General features: G+C 42.3%; 2 protein-coding genes across 3 annotated transcripts in view; both read left to right on the top strand.

Moving 5' to 3' along the window:
* Window positions 1-24606, top strand: part of FARSA (phenylalanyl-tRNA synthetase subunit alpha) — a 350543-nt gene that overhangs the window by 74265 nt on the left and 251672 nt on the right. The gene's annotated exons all lie outside the window — the stretch shown is intronic.
* On the top strand, window positions 318-23958 carry LOC148048411 (uncharacterized). 2 transcript variants are annotated; one of them, XM_087707938.1, is made up of 11 exons: window positions 318-466; window positions 5256-5390; window positions 7798-7915; window positions 9777-9827; window positions 12215-12292; window positions 15275-15331; window positions 16999-17058; window positions 18715-18779; window positions 19360-19441; window positions 22753-22811; window positions 23705-23958. In XM_087707938.1, exons 1-11 carry the CDS (start codon window positions 417-419, stop codon window positions 23901-23903), a joined length of 954 nt encoding a protein of 317 aa, XP_087564064.1. In that variant the 5' UTR covers window positions 318-416; the 3' UTR covers window positions 23904-23958. The 2 variants fall into 2 exon arrangements, with proteins under 2 accessions (XP_087564064.1, XP_087564065.1); XM_087707939.1 differs by lacking the exons at window positions 18715-18779; window positions 19360-19441.

Raw genomic sequence — 24606 nt, 5'->3', positions numbered from 1 at the left:
ACAGACAGACAGACAGAGATATAGAGATAGATAGATAGATAGATAGATAGATAGATAGATAGATAGATAGATAGATAGCAATAGCAGTTAGACTTATATACCGCTTCATAGGGCTTTCAGCCCTCTCTAAGCGGTTTACAGAGTCAGCATATCGCCCCCAACAACAATCCGGGTCCTCATTTTACGCACCTCGGAAGGATGGAAGGCTGAGTCAACCTTGAGCTGGTGAGATTTGAACCGCCGAACTGCAGATAATAGTCAGCTGAAGTGGCCTGCAGTACTGCACCCTAACCACTGCGCCACCTCGGCTCTTGATCTTTGATATTTTTTCTTTTTCAGGGTCTCCAATCCATGCTTGCAAATGTATTGATTTTTCTCTTTAAGAAAGAAATTGCCCAGCTAAGGCGTTGTGAAACATGAATGTGGCACTGAGTCGAAGCAGCAAACTCAAGCAAAGAAGTCCTGGGTGGGTTTTTAACAACTTTTCTTTGCAGCCTGATTGTGAGGAAGAGCTAGTTGTGAATATGGGATCTGGCCAGGCCGTGGGAAAGGCGTTACAGAAAGCAGATATCTTTAGCATACTGAGTAGAGAGCCCTTGTCTCTTCCCTATACAGCAGTGTTTCTCAACCTTGGCCACTTGAAGATGTCTGGACTTCAATTCCCAGAATTCCCCAGCCAGCGAATGCTGGCTGGGGAATTCTGGGAGTTGAAGTCCGGACATCTTCAAGTGGCCAAGGTTGAGAAACACTGCTGTACAGGAATAGCAATACCATCACCAACAATGGAACCATTTGGGGCTTTTCATACAGGTTGAAGAAACAAATCCAGCTTTTAGGAGATACAGGGGATATAAAAAGAACACACCTCTATTAAAATGCAAGTCTTTTGAGCTATAAAAGTCAAAAGTCAAGATAAATCATATTTTTTCCCTTTTTAACATACTGCAAGCTGTACAGTGGAACTATTTGGGGCTTTTCATACAGGTAGAAGGGTCCCAGTTTTGTATAATGGTTACCATTTTAGAATGGGATCAGAGAGATCCAGGATCAGGCTCGGTGTTCCTGTTCAACCATGAAGTTGAACCAAATGACCAAATGAGCCAACAGTACCTTTCAACCAGTGGTGAGTTTCAAAAATTGTTCGAACCTACTCTGTGGGTGTGGCCTCCTTTGTGGGAGTGGCTTGCTGCCCGTGTGACCGGATGGGAGTGGCTTGCCGCCCATGCGACCGGATATGAAGATGCCGACGACACTTGTCAGAACCACCTTAAATTACCCCACACACAGCACTGGCATGCATAAGAATATGATGCAAACTTGTTTTTTAAAAGGCATCTTTGGTTTGCGTTAAAACAACTTCAACACACGCAATGTTCTGATTGCACCACAAACGCAGTAGTCATCCTTACCTTTCATGGAGGAACTGAGTTGTATAAATAGGAGCATGATAGTGTAGAATAATCATATCCAAGGACCAGTGGAGGGTTTCAAAAATTTTTGGAAGCTCTTCTGTAGGTGTGGCCTGCTTTCCGGGTCCACTGGTGGAACCTCTTCTAACCGGTTCGGTAGATTTGACGAACCGGTTCTACCGAATAGGTGCGAACTGGTAGGAGCCCACCTCTGCTTTCAACTCACTTTACTGAGGACAAAATGGGGGATGTTCCGTGTATTCTGCCTACAACTCCTGGACACATTACACTAAAACAATCTCTTTGTTTCCACATATACTCCCTGTTGAGCCAAATAAGCTTTTCTCCCGCTACACATCATATTAGAAATATGGGGAGGGAGACTTGGTTCACATTTATTCACTTTTGATTTGGATCACTTCACCCTCTCTCTCTTGTCTTTTGCTTATATAAAGAATAGCAATAGCATTTAGACTTAGATATCACCTCGTAGTGCTTTACAGCACTCTTTAAGCCCTTTACAAAGTCAGCATATTGCCCCAACAATCTGGGCCCTCATTTTACTGATCTCAGAAGGATGGAAGGCTGAGTCAACCTTGAGCCAGTCAGTATCAAACTCCTGGCTGTGGGCAGAGTTAGCTTGCAATACTGCATTCTAATCTCTGCGCCACCAGGGCTCTTGAAGAAAATGTTAAATACACACGGGCAAAGCATGTTGGCTTCATCTTCACACAACACATTTTTAAAAAGCCTCTGTAATTGAGTGAATATGGTCCGTTTTAATTATAATCAGCTGTTTCCCTGAATGAGCAGACAGTATGTATTTAACAACTTACAGGCAAATGCTTGGATAAACAGAATCTATAAATTTTTAGCCAACAGAAAAGATTGGCGATAAGTTTAAATGGGTATAAGAAGGAACATTCTCGTAGTGTATAAGAAAGGAAGAGACAAATGCAGCTTTAAGGAAGCACAGTGGATATAAAAAGAACACACCTCTATTAAAATGCAAGGTTTTTGAGATGTAAAAATCAAACCAAGATAAATCACTTCAGAATTTTTCCTCCTTTAACATATACTATAAACTGTGCCAAGGAGGAAAATGAAAATAATCTTAGAATATAGCAATAGCAGTAGACTTATATACCGCTTCATAGGCCTTTCAGGCCTCTCTAAGCGGTTTACAGAGAGTCAGCATATTGCCCCCAACAATCTGGGTCCTCATTTTACCCACCTCGGAAGGATGGAAGGCTGAGTCAACCCTGAGCCAGTGAGATTTGAACCGCTGACCTGCTGATCTAGCAGTAGCCTGCAGTGCTGCATTTAACCACTGCGCCACCTTGGCTCAGAATAATGTTGCGTAAGTGTGCACATCCTGTTACAAATAGGAATGTGAATTAATCACATTCAAACTGATGTTAAATAGCAATGCACACCTGCCATCCATTAAAATGACCGATCAAGCTGTATAAAGTCCAGCTGTTGTAGGATTTCTCTGATAGCTGCCTCTTACAGCAAAAGCCATGCTCTGCTGAGAGCTTACAAAGCATCAAAGGGATCTAATTGCTGGAAGGCATCAGTCAGGAGAAAGGTACACAGAATTCCCAGGGCATTGGGGGTGAGGGGTGGGGAATGAAAATAAAAAAGAAATTACAATAATGCAAACATAAAAGTAGTATTTTATGACAGCATCCAGTCCTTGGGAGTCGGAGCCTATCGGCATGGCTCATCTTGCCTTGGGAATTGTTGCCCCCTCTTCTTCCTTGCAAAAGTGCTCCACATCTGTCCGTTTGCGAGGGCATCTTCTGTGCACAGCCCTCTTCAGGCCACCCCATAGATTTTCAATTGGATTCAGGTCTGGGCTTTAGCTGGGCTGTTCCAAGAACTTGATCTTCTGGTGAAGCCATCCTTTTGTGGATTTGGAGGCATGCTTTGAGTCGTTCATGGTCATCTTGAAAGGAGAAATTCTTCCTTTTCAGAATTTTCACAGAGGTCTGAATGTTTTGTGCCAAAACTGGCTGATATTTGGAACTCTTCAGTTCCTTGAACGTTGACTATAAAACCCCAGGTCCCAGCTGAAGGAAAAGTAGCCCCAAAACATAATGGCTGCCACCATGCTTCCCTGGTGTACTTTTGGTGATGCACCAAACATACTTTTGGGGATTATGGTCAGAAAGTTCAACCTTGGTCTCATCAGACCATAACACATTTCCCCACATGCTTTTGTCAGACTTGGTGTAGATTTTGCAAAATGTAGCCAGGCTTGGATGTTTTTTTTTTTTTTTTGCAAGAAAAGTTTTTTTTTAATCTTGTCACCCTACCCCATAGCCCAGACCTATGAGAAATATGGGAGTTAGAGTGTTAAAGTTAGAGTTTTATTGATGTGTATGCCGCCCACTCCCGAAGGACTCCGGGCGGCTTACAATAAAACAAGGGAGGGGGGATAATACACAAACAACATATTAAAATATACAACAGTCACAATTTCCGAGGGGCTGGATATTTTGAGAGCCTCCCGGCCTGCTGGAGCAGCCAGGACTTAACACCTTTGCGGAAGGCCGGGAGGGTAGTAAGGGTCCAGATCTCCACGGGGAGGTCGTTCCAGAGGGCTGGAGCTGCAACAGAGAAGGCTCTCCCCCGGGGAGTCGCCAGCCGACATTGGCTGGCAGATGGAATCCGGAGGAGGCCTAACCTGTGAGATCTAATCGGCCTATGGGAGGTGATCGGCAGAAGGCAGTCTCTCAGGTATCCAGGTCCGATGCCATGAAGGGCTTTATAGGTAATGACCAGCGCCTTGAAGCGGATCCGGAGACTAATGGGTAACCAGTGCAGCTCGCGGAGGATAGGTGTAACGTGGGTGTACCTGGGTGCACCCACGATCGCTCGCGCGGCTGCGTTCTGGACTAGCTGGAGTCTTCGAACACTCTTCAAGGGCAGCCCCATGTAGAGTGGGAGATTGTTGTCCCATGTAGTACATAGCCAGTGCTTGCCAAACATTCCTACAGCTCAGAGGTGGGTTCCTAACAGTTCGCACCAGTTCAGTAGAACCGGTTCGTCAAATCTACCGAACCGGTTAGAAGAGGTTCCACCAGTGGACCCGGAAAGCAGGCCACACCTACAGAAGAGCTTCCAAAATTGATTGAAACCCACCAGTGGTCCTTGGATATGATTATTCTACACTATCATGCTCATATTTATAAAACTCAGGGCCTCTGTGAAAGGTTTTTGAAGCCCACCACTGCTACAGCTCCTTTAATATTGCTGGAAGCCTCTTGGCAGCAATTCTTGTTTTTTCATCAATTTCGTTGGAACATCTAGTTCTCGCTTTCCACACTCTCAGTTGTAGATTGTAGATTGTAGATTTATTTATTTATAGGCCGCCCTTTTCCCTGAGGGGACTCAGGGCGGCTTACAATCAAAAAAGGAAGGGGAGTGTAGGACAATACCAAAAAGAAATGTGCACAAAGTAAATTAGACAATAAAACTCAATATTCACTCAGCATTCGGGAGGGGCGAAAATAAGATTATCCCCAGGCCTGACGGGCTAGCCAGTTCTTGAGGGCTGTGCGGAAGGCCTGGACGGTGGTGAGGGTACGAATCTCCACGGGGAGATTGTTCCATAGTGTCGGAGCCGCAACAGAGAAGGCTCTCCTCCGAGTAGTCGCCAGTCGGCACTGACTGGCAGATGGAATACGGAGGAGGCCAACTCTATGCGATCTGATGGGACGCAGGGAGGTAATTGGCAGAAGGCGGAAGTTGCACAGGAAGTATCCCTTCTGCAACCTCTCAGATATACAAGAATGCCCCGCATTCACTCCTCATCAACTTTCTCCCCTACAAACTCAGGAACTTTGAAGATGAGAATGCTTGGCTGCAGGAATGGATCCAAGAAGAACTCGCTCACGGTGAAGTCTGGCAGAAGGAATACGAGGCACTGTTAAGACATCAGACCCAGCTCTGTACCTCGCTACAGACCAAGAGGTGAGAGAGGCTGTCATGGGGATTCGCCCCAATTTTTCCTGGCAATTGCCGATCCCTCAAAAAAAAACTGGAGAAAAAAAATGGGCACCCTTGAAAATTATTTATTCATAATCCAGCCTGCCATTTTTCTATTTAGTGAACGATCGGGAATCCTTTATAGAAAAAAAGTAAGGTTTTACATTTAGACAAGAAAAAATAGATTGAAACGTGGCTCAATAGCAGTAACTGTGAGAGGGATCTTGGAGCCCTAGTGCAGTGTTTCTCAACCTTGGCAACGTGAAGATGTCCGGACTTCAACTCCCAGAATTCCCCAGCCAGCGAATGCTGGCTGGGGAATTCTGGGAGTTGAAGTCCGGACATCTTCACGTTGCCAAGGTTGAGAAACACTGCCCTAGTGGACAATCACTTAAATATGAGCCAACAGTGTGTGGCAGCAGTGAATTCAACAATGCCATCCTAAATTGTATTAACAGGGGGATAGAATCAAGATCATATTGAAGTATTAGTTCTGCTTTATAAAGCCTTAGGATACTGCATCAAATTTTGGCCACCATATTATAAAAAAGATATGAAGACTCTGGAAAGAATAGAGAAGATGATTAGGGGATTGGAGGCTAAAACATATGAAGAATGGTTGCAGGAATTGGATAGGTCCAGTCTTGTGAAAAGAAAAACTAGGAGTGACATTGGATTGGATTTATTCAATTTGTATGCCGCCCTATTCCCGAGAGACTCACGGCGGCTAACAATCAAAGAGGGAAGGGGGTACAGAATAAAAATAAAGGACAAACACATTTTAAAAAACAGCAACGGTCATATCCTCGGCTGGGGCTGAAAGATTCAACAGCCCCAGGCCTGCCAGAACAGCCAGGTCTTAATTGCTTTGCGGAAAGCCGGAAGGGTGGTGAGGGTCCGGATCTCAACGGGGGATCGTTCCAGAGGGCCAGAGCAACCACAGAGAAGGCCCTCCCCCGGGGAGTTGCCAGCCGACACTGGCCGGCAGATGGGATTCGGAGGAGGCCTAGTCTGTGAGATCTGATTGGTCGAAGGGAGGTAATTGGCAGGAGGCGGTCTCTCAAGTACCCAGGTCCAATACCATGTAGGGCTTTATAAGTGACGACTAGCACCTTGAAGCGTGTCCGGAGACCAATGGGCAGCCAGTGCAGCTCGCGGAGGATAGGTGTAACATGGGTGTACCAAGGCACACCCACAATCGCTCGCGCGTCTGCATTCTGGACAAGCTGAAGTCTCCGAATGCTCTTCAAGGGCTGCCCCATGTAGAGCGTGTTACAGTAGACATAATAGCAGTGTTCCAATATTTGAGGGCTGCAACATAAAAAAGAGAGGATCAATCCATTTTCCAAAGCACCAGAAGTCAAGGCAAGGATGGAAATTAATCAAGGAGAGAACAATCTAGAACTGAGAAATTTCCTAACAGAACAATTAACCCGTGGAATGGTTTGCCTTCAGAAGTTGTGGTGCTCCATCACTGGAAGCTTTCCAAAAGAGACTAGATAGCCACTTATGTATCTGGAACAGTATAGACTAGAGTCTCCAGCTTCAGCAGCGGTTGGACTAGAACAGCGATGGCGAAACTTTTTTGGCTCGCGTGTCATAAGTGGGAGGAGTGCAGGGGTGTTGTGCGCGGGCGTGCTGCACCCATAATGCAATGCACGACCGCCCCTGGTGTGCATGCGCGCATGACAGCAGCTCCCCCATTATTTGCATGCTTTTTTCACCCTCCCCAGGCTCCAGAGGCTTTATAGGAGGCTTCAGGGACCTTCAGGAGGCTTCCGGTTTGCTCGTAGGGCCGTTTTTAGTCCTCCGGAGCCTCCCGAGGGCTTAAACCGACCCTACGAGCAAACCGGAAATCCGTTCCTGAACTTCCGGTTTGCCCATAGGGGCGGTTTTTTTCCGCTCCGGAGGCTTCAGGGAAGCTCCTGAAACCTCCAGAGGGGCCCCCGGGGGGGGGCTCTTTTCGCCCTCCCCAGGCTCCTATAAAGCCTCTAGAGCCTGGGGAGGGCAAAAAATGGCTTTAAAAAAGGTTGAATTCAGCTGGCCAGCACGCAAATGCCCGCTAGCCAGCTGACAGGGCAACGCCTCGCGTGCCCTGACAAATGGACCCGTGTGCCACCTGTGGCACGCGTGTCATAGGTTCGCCATCCCTGGACTAGAAGATCTGTTATGGCTAAATTTAAAGCAGTTTTTGTAGAGGTTTTTCTTTATTTTCTAACCAAAAATTACAGCAAGGATTTGGAAAGGTTAGCTGCTAGGCTCAGCTCAATGTTGACAAGTGTAAATGGAGGGGACAGGAATTTGAAGCAAGCAAGGTAAGGTGCTTCTGGGTCTGGGATTAAATTTTTGGTGTAGGAGATGGTGAGGATACCTTCCCGTTTGACCTTCGCAGTCTTAAGCCCCTGGAGAAGAAAACTCGAGCATTGCAAGAGGAGCTGGAAGAAATCCAGGCAGTTCTGCAGGAGTGTCAGAGCCGAAACCGTCAACGCCAGCTGCACATCCATAAGCAAGTGAGCCCCTCAGGGGACTAATTTAAGAGCTCTGCATTCTCTCCTCACAGTCCTCAGCTTCCCCTCCTTCCTCCTTTATCCTATTGTGTTTACCCCTTAGGGTGGAGATAAGAGAATTGGTTATATATGACATGGTTTTCTAGAAACCTTGGCCAATTTGTATTCTGGGAGAAAGAAGTTGGTTAAGTTAGAATGGCTCTCTAGACCAGTGTTTCTCAACCTTGGCCACTTGAAGATGTCTGGACTTCAACTCCCAGAATTCCCCAGCCAGCGAATGCTGGCTGGGGAATTCTGGGAGTTGAAGTCCAGACATCTTCAAGTGGCCAAGGTTGAGAAACACTGCTCTAGACCAACAGGAACCAACAAAGGATGAGGTTTTTTTTGGTAATGTTTGTAATTGCTATTTCAATTTTCTGTTTTTAGTCTTCCTTTCTGCTGGCCAATAATACGCCCTTCTCCTTCACATTTAGGCCAGTGGTGGGTTTCAAAAATTGTTCGAACCTACTCTGTGGGTGTGGCCTCCTTTGTGGGAGTGGCTTGCCGCCCATGTGACCGGATGGGAGTGGCTTGCTGCCCATGTGACCGGATATGAAGATGCCGACGACACTTGTCAGAACCACCTTAAATTACCCCACACACAGCACTGGCCTGCATAAGAATATGATGTAAACTTGTTTTTTAAAAGGCATCTTTGGTTTGCGTTAAAACAACTTCAACACACGCAATGTTCAGATTGCACCACAAACGCAGTAGTCATCCTTACCTTTCACAGAGGCACTGAGTTTTATAAATATGAGCATGATAGTGTAGAATAATCCTATCCAAGGACCAAGGGTGGGTTTCAAAAAATGTTTGGAACCTTTTCTGTAGATGTGGCCGGCTTTCCGGGTCCACTGGTGGAACCTCTTCTAACCGGTTCGGTAGATTTGACGAACCGGTTCTACCGAATAGGTGCGAACTGGTAGGAACCCACCTCTGATTTAGACATTCTAAAACAACTTTTTAAAAATACCCTTGAGTGAATTAATCACATCTAGAGAAGTATTCATGCCAGTATGTGGTGTTTTTCATTATTCTATCTGATATGTAACATTTTGAAGAAATAAAAAACAGTGTCTTTAAAGATCGGCATTCTGGTGCTCTCTAAATGTTTTGGACAAGAGTTTTGATATTCCTTTCTCATTGGCCATGCCATCTTCCTGATGAGAACTCCAAACCTGCCTTTTGTATATGTTTGTTACGGCAAATGCAATAGAAATTGGGTTCTTTTAAAAACTCTACCCTTTTTGAGAATTTCAGAGTAAGGCCATTCAGATCAAGAAAATAGTGCTAAGTTTAATAAAAGTTTGAATTCTTTAATTTTCTTTTACTTTTTTATTTTAGAAAATTTATATTGCTGCCTATTCACACATGGTGACTCAAGGTGGCTTACATTAATAATTTAATTTAATTTATTAGATTTATAGGCCGCCCAATCCCGAAGGACTTTTATATTTATGAATATAAAAAAATCAGATATAAAAAATAAAACTAATAGAAGAAAATAATCAAATAATAAATTAATAAAATAATAGTCCTCCCACCCTCCCAACCTGATGATAACACATCACCCAAGTCATTTAATGGGCTCCATCCCGCTCTGGGTTCCTCAGGCCAACTAGCAGAACCGGATCTTCAGCGGCTTCCAGAAAAGTGTTAGAGTCAGGGCCAGCTTAATCTCTGGGGGAATGATGTTGCAGAGAGAGGGAGCCACCACAGAGAAGTGCTGATAATAATAATAAAAAATACAAAACTAAAAATCTTCAACAAAAAAATCTGAGCAGCCGGGCTTAGATGATTTCATTTCTGTGCTAAATTGCAGGAAAAGGAAAATCAGAAAATGGCTGAGATAGTTAAAGAACTGGAAAAAAAGGTGAGTACTTAAGAAAAGGCAGAGTTCAAGAAGATTGCTGCCCTGATCTAGACTTCATTTGACTATAAAATAATTAACTTTGGCTTATGGGTATTACTTCATGCTCCAAGTATAATAAATCATAAAACATAAACGTGCAAAATAACAGTGGCATACCAGATGAAATAGATTGGCGTTACAAAAATGCCAAATTTCATTAATCAACATTTGAATAGGCAGCACTTAATTTGCAACCTGAAATAGAAATTGGGTATCGTAGCTGTCATTTGATGTTTAAAGATAAGTCAGCTAAATGTTCTAAGTGCCACCAGATATCTAGGTCTTATTATCATATATGGTGGACATGCGTAGAAGCAAATTATCTATCATCTATCTATCTATCTATCTATCTATCTATCTATCTATCTATCTATCTATCTATCTATCTATCTATCTATCTATCATCTATCTATCTCTATATCTATCTATCTATCTATCTATCTATCATCTATCTATCTATCTATCTATCATCTATCTATCTATCTATCATCTATCTATCATCTATCTATCTATCTATCTATCTATCTATCTATCTATCTATCTATCTATCTATCTCTATATCTATCTATCTATCTATCTATCTATCTATCTATCTATCTATCTATCTATCTATCTATCTATCTATCTATCTATCTATCTATCTATCTATCTATCTACCTACCTACCTACCTACCTACCTACCTACCTACCTACCTACCTATACCTATACCTATACCTATACCTATACCTATATAATATATCTATATATCTATATCTATATCTATATCTATCTAATCTATATCTATATCTATATCTATATCTATATCTATATCTATATCTATATCTATATCTATATCTATATCTATATCTATATCTATATCTATATCTATATCTATATCTATATCTATCTATATCTATATCTATATCTATATCTATATCTATATCTATATCTATATCTATATCTATATCTATATCTATATCTATATCTATATCTATATCTATATCTATATCTATATCTATATCTATATCTATATCTATATCTATATCTATATCTATATCTATATCTATATCTATATCTATATCTATATCTATATCCATATCCATATCCATATCCATATCCATATCCATATCCATATCCATATCCATATCTCTACATATCTATATCTATGTGTTTTTTTATTTGTGCTGATAAATAAATAAAACTATATCTATATATCTATATATCTATATATCTATATATCTATATATCTATATATCTATATATCTATATATCTATATATCTATATATCTATATATCTATATATCTATATATCTATATATCTATATATCTATATATCTATATATCTATATATCTATATATCTATATATCTATATATCTATATATCTATATCTATATCATCTATATATCATCTATATCTATATATCATCTATATCTGTATCTATATATCTCTATCTCTATCTATCTATCCATCCCTATCTATCTATCTATCTATCTATCTATCTATCTATCTATCTATCTATCTATCTATCTATCTACAGTAATTTTGTTTGTGTGTGTGTGTGTGTGTGTGTGTATACATACATACATACATACATTCATACATACATACATACATACATACATACATACATACATACATACATACAGTATATACTGAATATTACATGATGTGGGAATTATTGATGGTTATAGAATAAACACAGAAGTTAGGAATAGGGGAATTAAAGAAAATCAACGAAATATAGAAAATATGTTAAGAGAGAGGCGTAAACACTATATTGTTGTTATTATTATTATTATGACTATTATGTTTAATAGTCCTTTTATATTCTTATTAGAAGGTACGTTAAGAGGGAGAAGTGAATATGTTTATAATGTTCAATATTAGTAGTGTAAAAACAGAGAATTAATATTAATGTAATGAATACTGTTGTAAATTTTGATTATTACTGCACAAAGATATTTGTACCCAGATGACACACTGTTTAATGGAAGATGGAATTATTATACTAAAAAAATATATCAAAAAATATATATCTGGAAAATCTCTTTTCCCCCACTGCTGTTCTTTTTCTTCCAAACCGTGTTAAGTTGGTCACAGGTTGGCCACCTCTGGTTCATAGGGATCCTTTTCTGAAACAAATGGCGGAACAGGCATATCAACATAGCAGGAATTGTCTTTGATACGAGATACTTCATTTGCTAATTCTTCAGAAAGTGGAAGCCTCAGCAGATGCAAAAGACTTGTTAGTTTAGGGAGAATCTGTTCTTGGCTCGTCTCTGAGAGGACAGGCTGATGTGGAAATGTGTCCTGCTTTCTTCCCAGTTATAAAACTTTGGATTATTTTTTTGCAATAATTACATACAGGTCTTCAAGCAACAGCTGGATGAGCAGTCCAACAAAGATGTTCTGGAGGAACTAAGATCAGAAGGCAATGAACTGAAGGTAACTTTCACATACTTTATAATTGCATATTTGTTATGAGGACCTACTAGACTGGGAAATCAGTGCAATTAATGTAAAAAGGATCACAGAATTTGGTGGTAGTGTAATAGAAATTCTAAGCATTGGTTTGTTATCTTGTGTACTTATTTTAGGCACACACCTACACACACCCTTACGTAATAAATACAGTTCTGCTTCTTTTTCTATAAAGTTTATTTTTTCATTTTCATAACATAGAGTCACATGTACACTATTACATAACCAACATCATATTGTATTATTAAGTATTTACATCAATTCGTCTTACTATCAACCCCCAAAAACCATTATTGGCTCTTCTGCTCTTCATACACCATATTTGTACCTTATCCATCACTTTCTTCTCCCTCTCTCCTCTCCCTCCCCACCTCCTTTCTTCCCTCTGTCATTCTTCTCTTCTCTACTTCCCCTTCCTCTCTCCTTCTCCTCTCTCCCCTTTCCACTCCTCTTTTCTCTCTTCCTCTTCCCCATCTCCTTTCTCCCCTCTGTCATTCTTCTCTTCTCTACTTCCCCTTCCTCTCTCCTTCTCCACTCTTCCCTTTCCACTCCTCCTTTCTCTCCTCCTCTTCCCCACCTCCTTTCTTCCCTCTGTCATTCTTCTCTTCTCTACTTCCCCTTCCTCTCTCCTTCTCCTCTCTCCCCTTTCCACTCCTCTTTTCTCTCCTCCTCTTCCCCACCTCCTTTCTTCCCTCTGTCATTCTTCTCTTCTCTACTTCCCCTTCCTCTCTCCTTCTCCACTCTTCCCTTTCCATTCCTCCTTTCTCGCCTCCTCTTCCCCCCCCCTTGCCCTCTCTCCTATCCCTCTCTTCTTCCCTTACCCTCTCCTCTACTTCCCATTCTTCATCTCATTTGCTGTATTTCAGCTTCTGAGCAAGCTCCATTTTATGTTGATGGTATTTATAATTCCTTTTCAATATACATAGTTAATTTTAACCTGTATTCTTCTCCTTTTTAATTTAAAAATATATAACAAAAAAAGTACCATCACCACCCCAATTTGGTCAAGATGTCGCCCTGGTTACAATTCCCTGCTATTCTCATCATTATCTTTATATAATTATACATCCTTACGTGCCTCCAATTTGTGATTCATTCCTTTTATCTCAATAGTTTCCCATTGTAGGTATATTCCTGTTCCCTCTCCATTTTTCCATATCTTGGATTAGATTACCCTTAATTGTCTCTAGATGACAATCCTCGCTGTTCAATGTTCGTTACACTTCCCTTAATCTATTATATTAAATAAGAAACGGTAAACATCTCACTTTATTCACAAGAGAAGATCCACTTTGCACAGGCAGGAGGTTTATTTATTACACATATGCTTATGTGTTTATTTATTATGCCACACTCTACAGCTGTCAGATTTATTAAGACAATGTAAGATTTTCATATACAGCAGGTTATTAAGTTAATACTGCCTTTCTGCTGCCCCATTCCCTATAACTAGATGCTGTAGCTGTTGGGCAGTGAACAGCACGGGAAATAAGTTTGCTAATTCCTCTTCGGTCCTTTTCCAGGAAGTGGGAGAAATTTGAATGGAGACAGAAGATCTCTGCATGTCTCCTTAGGAGAAGGGGAAAAGGAATGAGCTTTCTTGAAGAGTCCTCTGAGCAGCAATATCGTGCCCATAGGCGGTTCCCTTCTGTTACCCAAAGTATAATAATGGAAAATGTCCATTAGGAATATATAAAGTTTAAAGGACACCTCTTTCTGATTAAGCTTTGAAGAAAAACTGCATAGCCTCTGGTTCTATGCATTGGAGAGCCTGCCCTGTTTTGCTGCCCTCCAAGAACGTAGTCCCTGGGGATTTCCTTTGGTATGGGCTGTCAATCAAGAAGAGATGTGTACCTCAGTGCTTTGAGAAGTAGGGTGAAGCAGAATAGCAATAGCAATAGTTAGACATATACCGCTTCATAGGGCTTTCAGCCCTCTCTAAGCGGTTTACAGAGTCAGCATATCGCCCCCAACAACAATCCGGGTCCTCATTTTACCCACCTCGGAAGGATGGAAGGCTGAGTCAACCTTGAGCCTGGTGAGATTTGAACAGCCGAACTGCTGAACTGCAGTCAGCTGAAGTAGCCTGCAGTGCTGCATTTAACCACTGCGCCACCTTGGCTTAAAATGTGTTGTTGAGGTGGAACATTTTTTGCTTTGCAAAGTACAGTGTTTAGTAGGGTAATTAGAGCTACTAAGAAAAAAAAAATCTGTCCAAATTTTCCGGTTCAAAAGTTTTATTTCTTTTAAAACAAACATTTCATCATTCCTCAATCAGTGAGACATCGGAGTACAATTTTTTGTGTGTGTCAAAATAGTTCTAGTTTACCACCAAATTCTTGTCTAGCCTAATGTATAACCCTCCCTCCCGCCACCCTCCCCCCCAACCCCCCTCCTCCTCCCCCCCCCGACTTCCCAGAACCCGTACACGGTATGGATTTTTAACAAACACAGTCTAAAATCTATTGAGAAAAAAGAAATAAAGAAATTAACGACATCTCTACATTGATCTTAGCTTCTTCTTGCTGAGCTAACTTTAAACAATTTAAATCATTCCTGATCTTAAGCATAGGCTAACTGGAATTTCTTGGTCCCGTATTTATTTTGTATACAGTCAATCCATTTTTTCCAGTCTCGTTTATATCTCTCGTTTGAGTGATCTTTTTAAGATAAAAATCTGTCCAAATTTTCATGTGTGAAGAAATTGAATGCATTCTTTCTGTTCTAAGAATAGAATTCCTCACCAGCTTACTCACTTGTGGAAGACAAAAGAGAACTACTGTATTGAAACTCGACTTCCACCATTGTGTCCCAGGTTTGGGACAGAAATAATCTCGGATGCTCAAGATATTAAAGAGTCAACTCATAGTTGTGACTGTGTCTTTGCATTTGAAGACTGGAAGTTGCTGCAACTATATTATTATAATTTTTTCTCCACCAACGTAGAGGCACTTGTTTGAATGGGAAGCTCGGTGGCAGACAAAGTATGACACGATCAGGCAGGTAAATCAATTATATTTCTGGTTTCAAAGCTCTTTTGCTTTTGATGGCAAGCTAAAGTACTTATGGGTCTTTGGCTGAGAAAAGTTGAGTCAAGGCAAGGCAATTTTTCCCCCCCAGGTCTCTATAATAGTGGCTTTTGTCAAAATTTGCAACTTATATATGTTATTCAGCAGACAGGGTTATTGTTCAATAGTCATCTCAGCTGCTACTTCCTGGATCCTTCCAGGAAGTTATACTTCAATTTGAGAGATGCGTCCTTGCTTAGAAGCAGCTTCTAAGACTAAAAGGTCCATTTATTCATAAGAAAAGTTAGCGCTATGGAAATATTAAATAGAAGAATTAAAGACAAAGGCTCTAATAGTACATAATATTAATTTCCCACAAATCTCAGCCAGATGCTTCTGGGAAGTCCCTAAATATTAATATAATAGTTTCTTCCACTGCTTTTTCCCAAAAAATAGGTGGGTGGTCTCCTGCATCCCATACTTACACACTATACAGCCGTTACAACTAATTGCTAGTATTGGCCCAACCCCTATGAAGTTGTCTCAAATTCATTCAAAGAGGCCCACGTTTATTACTACCACTGCCTTATTGTCTTATTTCCTCTTCATCTTCAACATTCAGGCTTGCTAGATCATTCTGAATTCTAGAATTATGAAATAAGCAATATGTACCTTCCTCCCCTCGGTTCACTGTTCATTATGCACCCTCCTTCAAACTCAAGAACGACTGGATGAAGAGCCTCTTTGCCTGCCTAATATCTGATCAACTTCCTCACTGTATGGAACAAGCTGCCATGATGTGGTTGCGTTCTTTTTTATCAGGAGTTGTTAAGCAGAGGCTGGATAGTCACTGTCTGTGACATTTCTAGGCAGAGGGGTGGACTATATCAGGGTTTCTCAACCTTGTCAACTTGAAGATGTCTGGACTTCAACTCCCAGAATTCCCCAGCCAGCGAATGCTGGCTGGGGAATTCTGGGAGTTGAAGTCCAGACATCTTCAAGTTGACAAGGTTGAGAAACACTGGACTATATAATATAATGAAGTCCCTTCCAACTCAAATGGAATTCTACGATTCCCAAAGCAAAATATTTATTTATTTATTTATTTATTTATTTATTTATTTATTTATTTATTTATTTATTTATTTATTTATTTATTTATTTATTTATTTATTTATTTATTTATTTATTAGACTTCTATACCGCTTCATAGGGCTTTCAGCCCTCTCTAAGCGGTTTACAAATTTTTTTTTTAGCAAATTGAGTCAGCAACTTGCCCCCACAGTCCGGGGTCCTCATTTCACCCACCTCAGAAGGATGGAAATACCACTTTGATGAAAGAATAATAGAACATAAATACATGTCAATATAAGTTCAAAACCTACACTTTTCAGTTACGTATTTTAGCGAACTGGTTAGCAGTTAGCTAAATATTTTAGTGCTTTGTATAATACCGTATGTTAACATTAAAGGTGTATAATACAACAAGCCTGTTCACAAAGCAATTTCAGTTCTGCCTGTAGCTTCTAGAGGAGTAATTATATATTAATACTATGTTTTTTTGCATGGAAGCACCTCCAGGTCCATGCCCTCAAAGTATGCAAGGCTCATTTTCCTCTACGTAGAAATAGAATAAAAGTCTTCTGATTTTTGCCATTTCAGAAACAGCAGCATATTGAGAAACTGAGCACAGTAATCCAAGGGCTGTCTCTGAAAAGCCAGGTAAGACTCCTGTTCTGACCCCCCTCGTCCTACACCAAAGCACAAGACAAGATAAAGATGCTGCAAGGATTTATTGACACACAGACAGGACCTTGGCAGCAAGCCAGCACAGACAAGACGTTGGCAGCAAGCCAGCACAGACTAACCTTGGCAGCAATCCAGCCTGCCAAGCTAGCCACGAAAGTTCTCCAACTTTAGTGAATACGTTGACGCCTGCAAAGGGGCGTGTGCACAAGCAGTCCTTTTATAGTCTTGAGAGGAGCCTAAATACCACCAGCTGAGTGCAATTATCTCCTGTAACTGCGTAACTGTTCCTTACGCCTATTAGCTCTTCGGTGCCGGGCATCCAGGAACAACTCCCTTGGCTCCTCCCCATTGCTCCAATGCATGACATCTGGATCACTCTCCCTTGTCTCCTCCCCACTGGTCCAAGGCTCAGGCGCCTCCTGGTGGCCAACCAGCCTCTCTGCGCCCTGCTCGGAGTCGGAACCCTGTCCAGGGTCCTCCACATCCTCCAGAGCCGACTTATAGGGCCCCTCGCTGTCGGGAGTCTGGTGGCAGCTCCAACAGCTCCTGCTGGGCCACAACAGACTCCCTTTAGGCCAAACGTGATGCAATAGAGATGTCACATATATGAAGCTAACAGAATCCCTGCAGGATCAAAGGAAGACACCGAGTAAAAGGGAATCAGTACTGAAACAAATGAGGCACTGCACTGTCTTCTAAAAGACATAGACGTAGAAAATGTACCCTGGAGAAGTTTGGTTCCCCCCCTCCCCCCCCAAAAAGACAGCAAAGATAGGCTTCTGCTTTGGCTAGGTGCAAAAGGTAGAAGGTTGGTGCAGGGAACTGGGAGAGAAGGCAGCTGGTTGAACAAAAGCTCCCCGGGGCTTCCTAGAGACTGTGGCTTGGGGCTCCTGGGGCAGGCTTGGGAGCCATGTGCAGGAAATCAGAGAAGCTGGGACACCCAGGGTAACACAGCGGCCAAAGGTGTAAAAAGCAAACAGCAAAGGAAGTGAAATGCTTCTGCTTCAGCTGTGATGGCTGGGCGCAAGGTGAAAGGCTGGTGCAAGGAACTGGGGTAGAAGGCAGACTCTGGTGACCGAGGATTCTCAGGACATGGCCAGCAGCTCCAGAACAGAGGTGGGTTCCTACCAGTTCGCACCTATTCGGTAGAACCGGTTCGTCAAATCTACCGAACCGGTTAGAAAAGGTTCCACCAGTGGACACGGAAAGCAGGCCACACCTACAGAAGAGCTCCCAAAAATTTTGAAACCCACCACTGACAGACAGACAGACAGACAGACAGACAGACACACACACACACACTACAGACTCACACAGAGAAAGAGGAAGGAAGGAAGGAAGGAAGGAAGGAAGGAAGGAAGGAAGGAAGAATAAAAAAAGAAAGAAAAAGTGAGAGATGAAAGAAAAAAAGGAAAAAGGGACAGAGAGACAAAAGGAGAGAGAGAGAGAGAGAACACATGGCCTGCAAGGCACTCCCACCAGATAAATATACTGTATGTATATGTATGTATGTATGTATGTGTGTGTGTGTATATATATATATGTGTGTGTGTGTGTGTGTGTGTGTGTGTGTGTGTGTGTGTGTATGAAAGCCTAAAGCAATGTTGTTTTCTTTCTAAATCAATGAAGGAGCTGCATCGACACATCACCACCTTGGAAGACAATGTGGCAGAAGTTCAACAGGAAATAGCACTGTAAGGATGACCTAATCTAATCCTCTTAGTTGGCTATGACGATCAATTAATAAGCTGAGCATCAAAGAAAAGACTTAGACCAAATCTTGGCCAAAAATACTATGCTCACAATTTCTTGGGCTCAGTTCCTCTGTAAAACAGGAATTGCAATAATATCCATTTGAGGGTATCTCAACAAGCAGGCTTTGGGAATGTAGGCTGGAAATAAACAGAAACAGAGAGACATCCCCATAATTTATTTTTTTTAGATTTGGCACATGATCTCATTTAACACATCCTGTGATGGAATTAGTATTGGAGTTTGCTATATTTGACAATGGAATTGCATTTATTTGCAAGAAACATTGTGTTATTTGCAAGAAACATTGTGTGTGCGCGCGCATGCCTGCATGCTTAAGAGAGGAGATATTTTTGGAGACTTCAAACTTAGTTCAATCGGCATCTTAAAAGACATCAAGTTCATATTTTCCTATTGGGTAAAGCAAGAATCAGTTGCAGAGTTACAAGTCCAAAGTTGCATTCTCTACTGTTCTGCTAGGAAAAACATTGCCTGCCTTTTTACTACTGTGTTCTGTTTTAGTTTGCAGAAAGATGCATTGTCTGGAGAAATGGTGACTTCGGCAGGGGGCTTTCTTTGGGAGGAACAAGTGTGCGACCAGATGGTATGAAGTATGTGATTGGGTGGTTGCAATTGTTCTAAATGCCACCTTCTTCCAAAAACAAAACTCTGGATGAGTTGGCCAGATGCCTTCTCCAACTACGCCCCTGCCTTTTTAAAAAAAAATATACTTTTTTTATTTTCCATCTTCATAACATACAATCACATGTATACTATTACATAGCCAATATCCTATTGTATTAAGTAGTAATTACATCAGTTCCTCTTGTCATCAACGCCCAGAAAGATAAAAACCCATTATTAGCTCTTCTGCTCTCCATACACCTCTTTCTTCGGTTCCACCACAAAACCGCGTTCGACAAAACCGCGTAGCTGACGTCATCAACAGGGCGACAACAGCGCGGAGACAGAAGCACGCTGTAAACGCTAAACCTAAAATTAACCCCTAACCCTAACCCTAACCCCCCTAAACCTAACCCTTAACCTAACCCTAAACCTAACCCTAAACCTAACCCTAAACCTAACCCTAAACCTAACCCTTACCTTAAGTTGAATCGGCTTGCTTTCAAAGCGCTATTTAAAGCACCCTTCTTTCTCTGCGCTGGCTGTTGTCGCCCTGTTGATGACGTCCGTGATGCAGTTTAATCGGGCGCGGCTTAGTCGAGCACGGTTTTGTCGTGCCACGCTTTCTTCTACCTCTCTCCTACCTCCTTTCTTCCCTCCATCATCCTTTCCTACTCTACTTCCCCTCCCTTTCTCCTTCTCCTCTCTCTTCATTCCACTCCTCCTTATCCTCCTCATCTTCCCCCCTTACCCTCTCTCCTATCCCTCTCTTCCCATCTTTCTTCTCTCCTCTGTTTCCCACTCTTCCTCTTATTGGTGTTGGGAGGAACAAGTGTGTGACCAGATGGTATGAAGTATGTGATTGGGGTGGTTGCAATTGTTCTAAATGCCACCTTCTTCCAAAAACAAAACTCTGGATGAGTTGGCCAAATGCCTTCTCCAACTAGTCTCCTGCCTTGAGATACTTCGGTATTTTCCTCTGACCAATCAGTAGGAAAGGGGCTGTAACACTGCCATCTTCCTTGTGTGTGTGTTTTTGTGTGTGTGTGTGTGTGTTTAAATGATGGCACAGGATCATGATTTCAAAAGTGAAGATCCAATGGGATAAAGCAAGAGTCTCTATCAATGGGAACTCTGACATTCTGACATGCACGCTATGGGCAGGGGCTGCAATGATTTTAAGTACGTTGGCGCATAGCTGGAAGTTAATACTTGTCCAAAAGGGTCTACGACAATTCGCCACTACCAGCTGACCATGGCCAACTTACCGCAGGACACTGTGGGGACAAGAGTTACGTTAACATCGAAGAAATGGTGGGACAGAATAATTAAAGGATGCAAAAGGAAGGACGAAATGGAGTGTGAATAACAAAAATTAAAATGTTTAAAGTTATTTTAAATAATTAAATTGAATTGTTGAGTTAACCCATGGCGAGGCGGCCATGGTAAATTGGCCGCAGCAAATCGGCCATGACACATTGGCTATGGTGAGTTGGCTGCTGAGAGTTGTTCCATTCTGTGGTTCACCGACAAATGCGCGCTCGACCAAAGTGAGCCAAGAAAACCGCAGCGAGAAAACCACCAGGTCAAAATCACGCTGATGAATGAGCGCAGAGCCAAGGTGGCGCAGTGGTTAAATGCAGCACTGCAGGCTACTGCTAGATCAGCAGGTCAGCGGTTCAAATCTCACCGGCTCAGGGTTGACTCAGCCTTCCATCCTTCCGAGGTGGGTAAAATGAGGACCCAGATTGTTGGGGGCAATATGCTGACTCTGTAAACCGCTTAGAGAGGCCTGAAAGGCCTATGAAGCGGTATATAAGTCTACTGCTATTGCTATTGCTGCTATTGCAGAAGTGTGCCGACAACAGCGTGCCGACAACAGCACGCCTTCAACAAACAAGTAATAACAACCTAATAACCCTAACCCTAACCCGAACCCTAACCCTAACCCTGAACCTAACCCTTACCTTAACTTAAATCGCGCTTTTGTGGGCACGGTTTTGTCGGCGCGTTGTTGTGGGCGCGTTTATGATGTCGTGGTTTTGTCGGCGCGGTTTTGTCAGTGCGCTTTTGTCGTGCATGCGTTTGTTGGGTCACGCCATTCTGTGTCTTCAATACTGGCAATTGTACTTGATCACACAGCTGTAGCACCAGCCCAGGACTGCAAATCCTCTCTTTGGAGGGCCTTAATCTTTGCCACTTTTTTTTCCTGTTTGATTCTTGCTTCTCAAAGGGGAAAGAGACGGTCAAAGAATACTTTGTTTGCACTCCACTATAGGTAGTCCTCAACTTATGACCACAATTGGGACTGCAAGCGATGCAGTCATTGAGTCACCATGGGACTAGGCCTGATTTTACAACAATTTTTGAATTGTGATCATTAAGTGAAACCTGCAATCATTAAGAGAAATCCAAACTGACTTTGCTTGTCAGAAGCTTGCTGATATAATTGCAAAATCATGATCATGTGACACCAAAACTGTACAAAACGTTTGTCGTAAATGCAAGCGGTAGCCCAGTGCCCAAATTGCAATCATGTGGTTGTGGGAGTGATGAGACGGTTGTAATTCTAATGACGGATCGTCACTTTTTCTATGGCAATCGTAACTTTGAAGTGTTCTGACCCCCCTCGTCCCACACCAAAACACTCAGAGCCAAAGATACTTTACGGAATTTATTAACAGACAGACAGGTCCTTGGCAGCAATCCAGCACAGACAAGCCTTGGCAGCAATCCAGCCTGCCAAGCTCACAATACTGTTCACCAACATTAGTTAATGCGTTGACTTCTGCAAAAGGGGCGTGTGCACAAGCAGTCCTTTTATAGTCTGGAGAGGAGCCTAATGACCACCAGCTGAGTGCAACTACCTCCTGTAACTGCTTAATTGTTCCTTACGCCTATTAGCTCTCCGGTGCCGGGCATCTAGGAACAACTCCCTTGGCTCCTCCCCACTGCTGACGTCATGATCACACTCCCTTGTCTCCTCCCCACTGGTCCAAGGCTCAGGCGGCTCCTGGTGGCCAACCAGCCTCTCTGCGCCCTGCTCGGAGTCGGAACCCTGTCCAGGGTCCTCCACCTCCTCCAGAGCCGACTCATAGGGCCCCTCGCTGTTGGAGTCTGGTGGCAGCTCCAACGGCTCTTGCTGGGCCACAACATGAAGTGTTGTTAAAAATGGTTATAAGTTGAGGACTCCCTGCATGCTCTGTTCTTTGAAAGAAAGCACACCACGTTCATAACAGCGTGCTTAGTGGAACTCTTGCCTCTGACATCTTGTTTTTCCTGTTCTCTCAGAAGAAACTTCCAAGTCTGAAACTATACAGAAGTACTTCCAAAGAGTGCTGCTCATCCATGTAAGCGACTAATGGACAGAGATGATTTATTAACATTTTAACATTTTGTACAATATCTTAATTGTATGACTATAAGCTGTCTAGAGTTGCCTTGGCAAGTTTGGTGGCAGCTTTAACCAATGTAGAAAACCAAAAACTGAATTGCAAAATGTATAAAACTTTTGTTTTTCCTCCCAATATTGTGTTAGGTGTTTTCTGTACTTTAAGCTATCAATCTCCCATGAATAAACCAGATGGAAATAAAGCTAGTTTAAGAAATCCCATTCTGGATTCCAGTTCCTCCCATTGCTTTGGCTATGATTGCGGCCTGTTATTTTGATTGGTGATCCCACCTACCCCTTTTAAAATGTCTCCTAAATTGGTTTTTTTTTAAAGTCAATACTATGGTTTTACCATTTTTTTCTATCCATTGGCTATAATTTAGAAGAAAGTGATAGCAATAGCAGTAGCAGTTGGACTTATATACCGCTTCATAGGGCTTTCAGCCCTCTCTAAGCGGTTTACAGAGTCAGCATATCGCCCCCACAGTCTGGGTCCTCATTTCACCCACCTCGGAAGGATGGAAGGCTGAGTCAACCTTGAGCTGGTGAGATTTGAACCGCCGAACTGCAGATAACAGTCAGCTGAAGTGGCCTGCAGTACTGCACCCTAACCACTGCGCCACCTCGGCTCTAACTTTTTGATGACTTTTCAATTTCATCTGGTTAAAAAAAAAAAAAAAAGAGATGGTTCCTTCCTAGCATTGTTCCAATATTAAATCAAGGACGTTAAAAAAAAATGAAGGCAAAGTAAACCCACCTTTTCATTGTCCCACCAAGAACCATCAGCTGTTATTTGATCCTGTTCTTGTGCCATTGTTTACCTATCATTCTTTCCCTTTTTTCCCCGTGCAGCTCTTTCCAATATCCAACTCTCCAGTCTGCCTGGAGGCTACTGTGGGCCTCGGCCAAAGTCCTGCTTCTGATCCTGCTGTTAGGTCTGCCTTTCCGTTTCTTTCACGGCGGGAACTCCAGGCAGCCATGCTCGCAGCTACACTCAACTCCCCTGCTCTACGTCCAGTCCAAGAGATTGTTTCCCCCCTCAGCTTCCTGAAGGCACTTATGCACCCATCATTAATGACCTTTAATAAAACCGAATAACAAATCACCACAAACTTCTCTGTTTACCTGAAATTGGGACCAGTTTATTGTACAACTTTCCTTTACGATGTGGTTGTTTTTCATTTACAGTAGAGTATCTATTTGCAACCACAACTTTATTATTATGGTTCATTGCACAGTCAGCCAGATGCTCAGGCTGGGTTTGGCATTTTTGTCTACCTATCAAGTCCTTTCCAAGGACCTGGGATAGGCAGATGTGGATGTTTGATGGTATACCAGATATCGTCGCAGGATGGAAGCTGTTCGGAGTAAAGCCGCCTTTTGCAATTGACTTATGGCAAATTTGTCAATGCCAATGGTTGTTGCTATTGTTATTGTTATTATTATTCACAACAACAGAATTGTATCACAGCGGCCAGTTGTTCCGCCGGATTTGGCATTGGTTACTAGTCGGGCCCCACCCAGGGGCCTAGGACGTCGTAATGTATTTTCATAATATGCGTGCAGATCCAAGCAGTGCGGCTTTTTGCATTTGACTGATGGGGATTTTGTCAATTTTTAACTGTTTCAAATGTAATTCCAGTGCTTTTGGAATAGCACCCAGTGTGCCAATTACCACTGGATTTACCACTGCTGGTTTGTGCCATAATCGTGAAATTCGATTTTTAAGTCCTGGTATTTCGCGATTTTTTCAT

The sequence above is a fragment of the Thamnophis sirtalis genome, unplaced genomic scaffold (assembly GCF_051295495.1).
Source record: "Thamnophis sirtalis isolate CommonGarterSnake01/CBP01778 unplaced genomic scaffold, rThaSir2_p1.2 scaffold_3, whole genome shotgun sequence".
Taxonomy (NCBI): domain Eukaryota; kingdom Metazoa; phylum Chordata; class Lepidosauria; order Squamata; family Natricidae; genus Thamnophis; species Thamnophis sirtalis.
This window is presented reverse-complemented; position numbering and strand designations above follow the sequence as displayed.

What these genes read in the sequence shown, in the direction of transcription:
- LOC148048411 (XM_087707938.1), top strand. Translation starts at nt 417, where the DNA reads ATGAATGTGGCACTGAGTCGAAGCAGCAAACTCAAGCAAAGAAGTCCT. An exon ending in ACCTCGCTACAGACCAAGAG is followed by an intron (nt 5,391 to 7,797) that starts GTGAGAGAGGCT and finishes TGACCTTCGCAG; the next exon opens with TCTTAAGCCCCTGGAGAAGA. An exon ending in AGTATGACACGATCAGGCAG is followed by an intron (nt 15,332 to 16,998) that starts GTAAATCAATTA and finishes TTGCCATTTCAG; the next exon opens with AAACAGCAGCATATTGAGAA.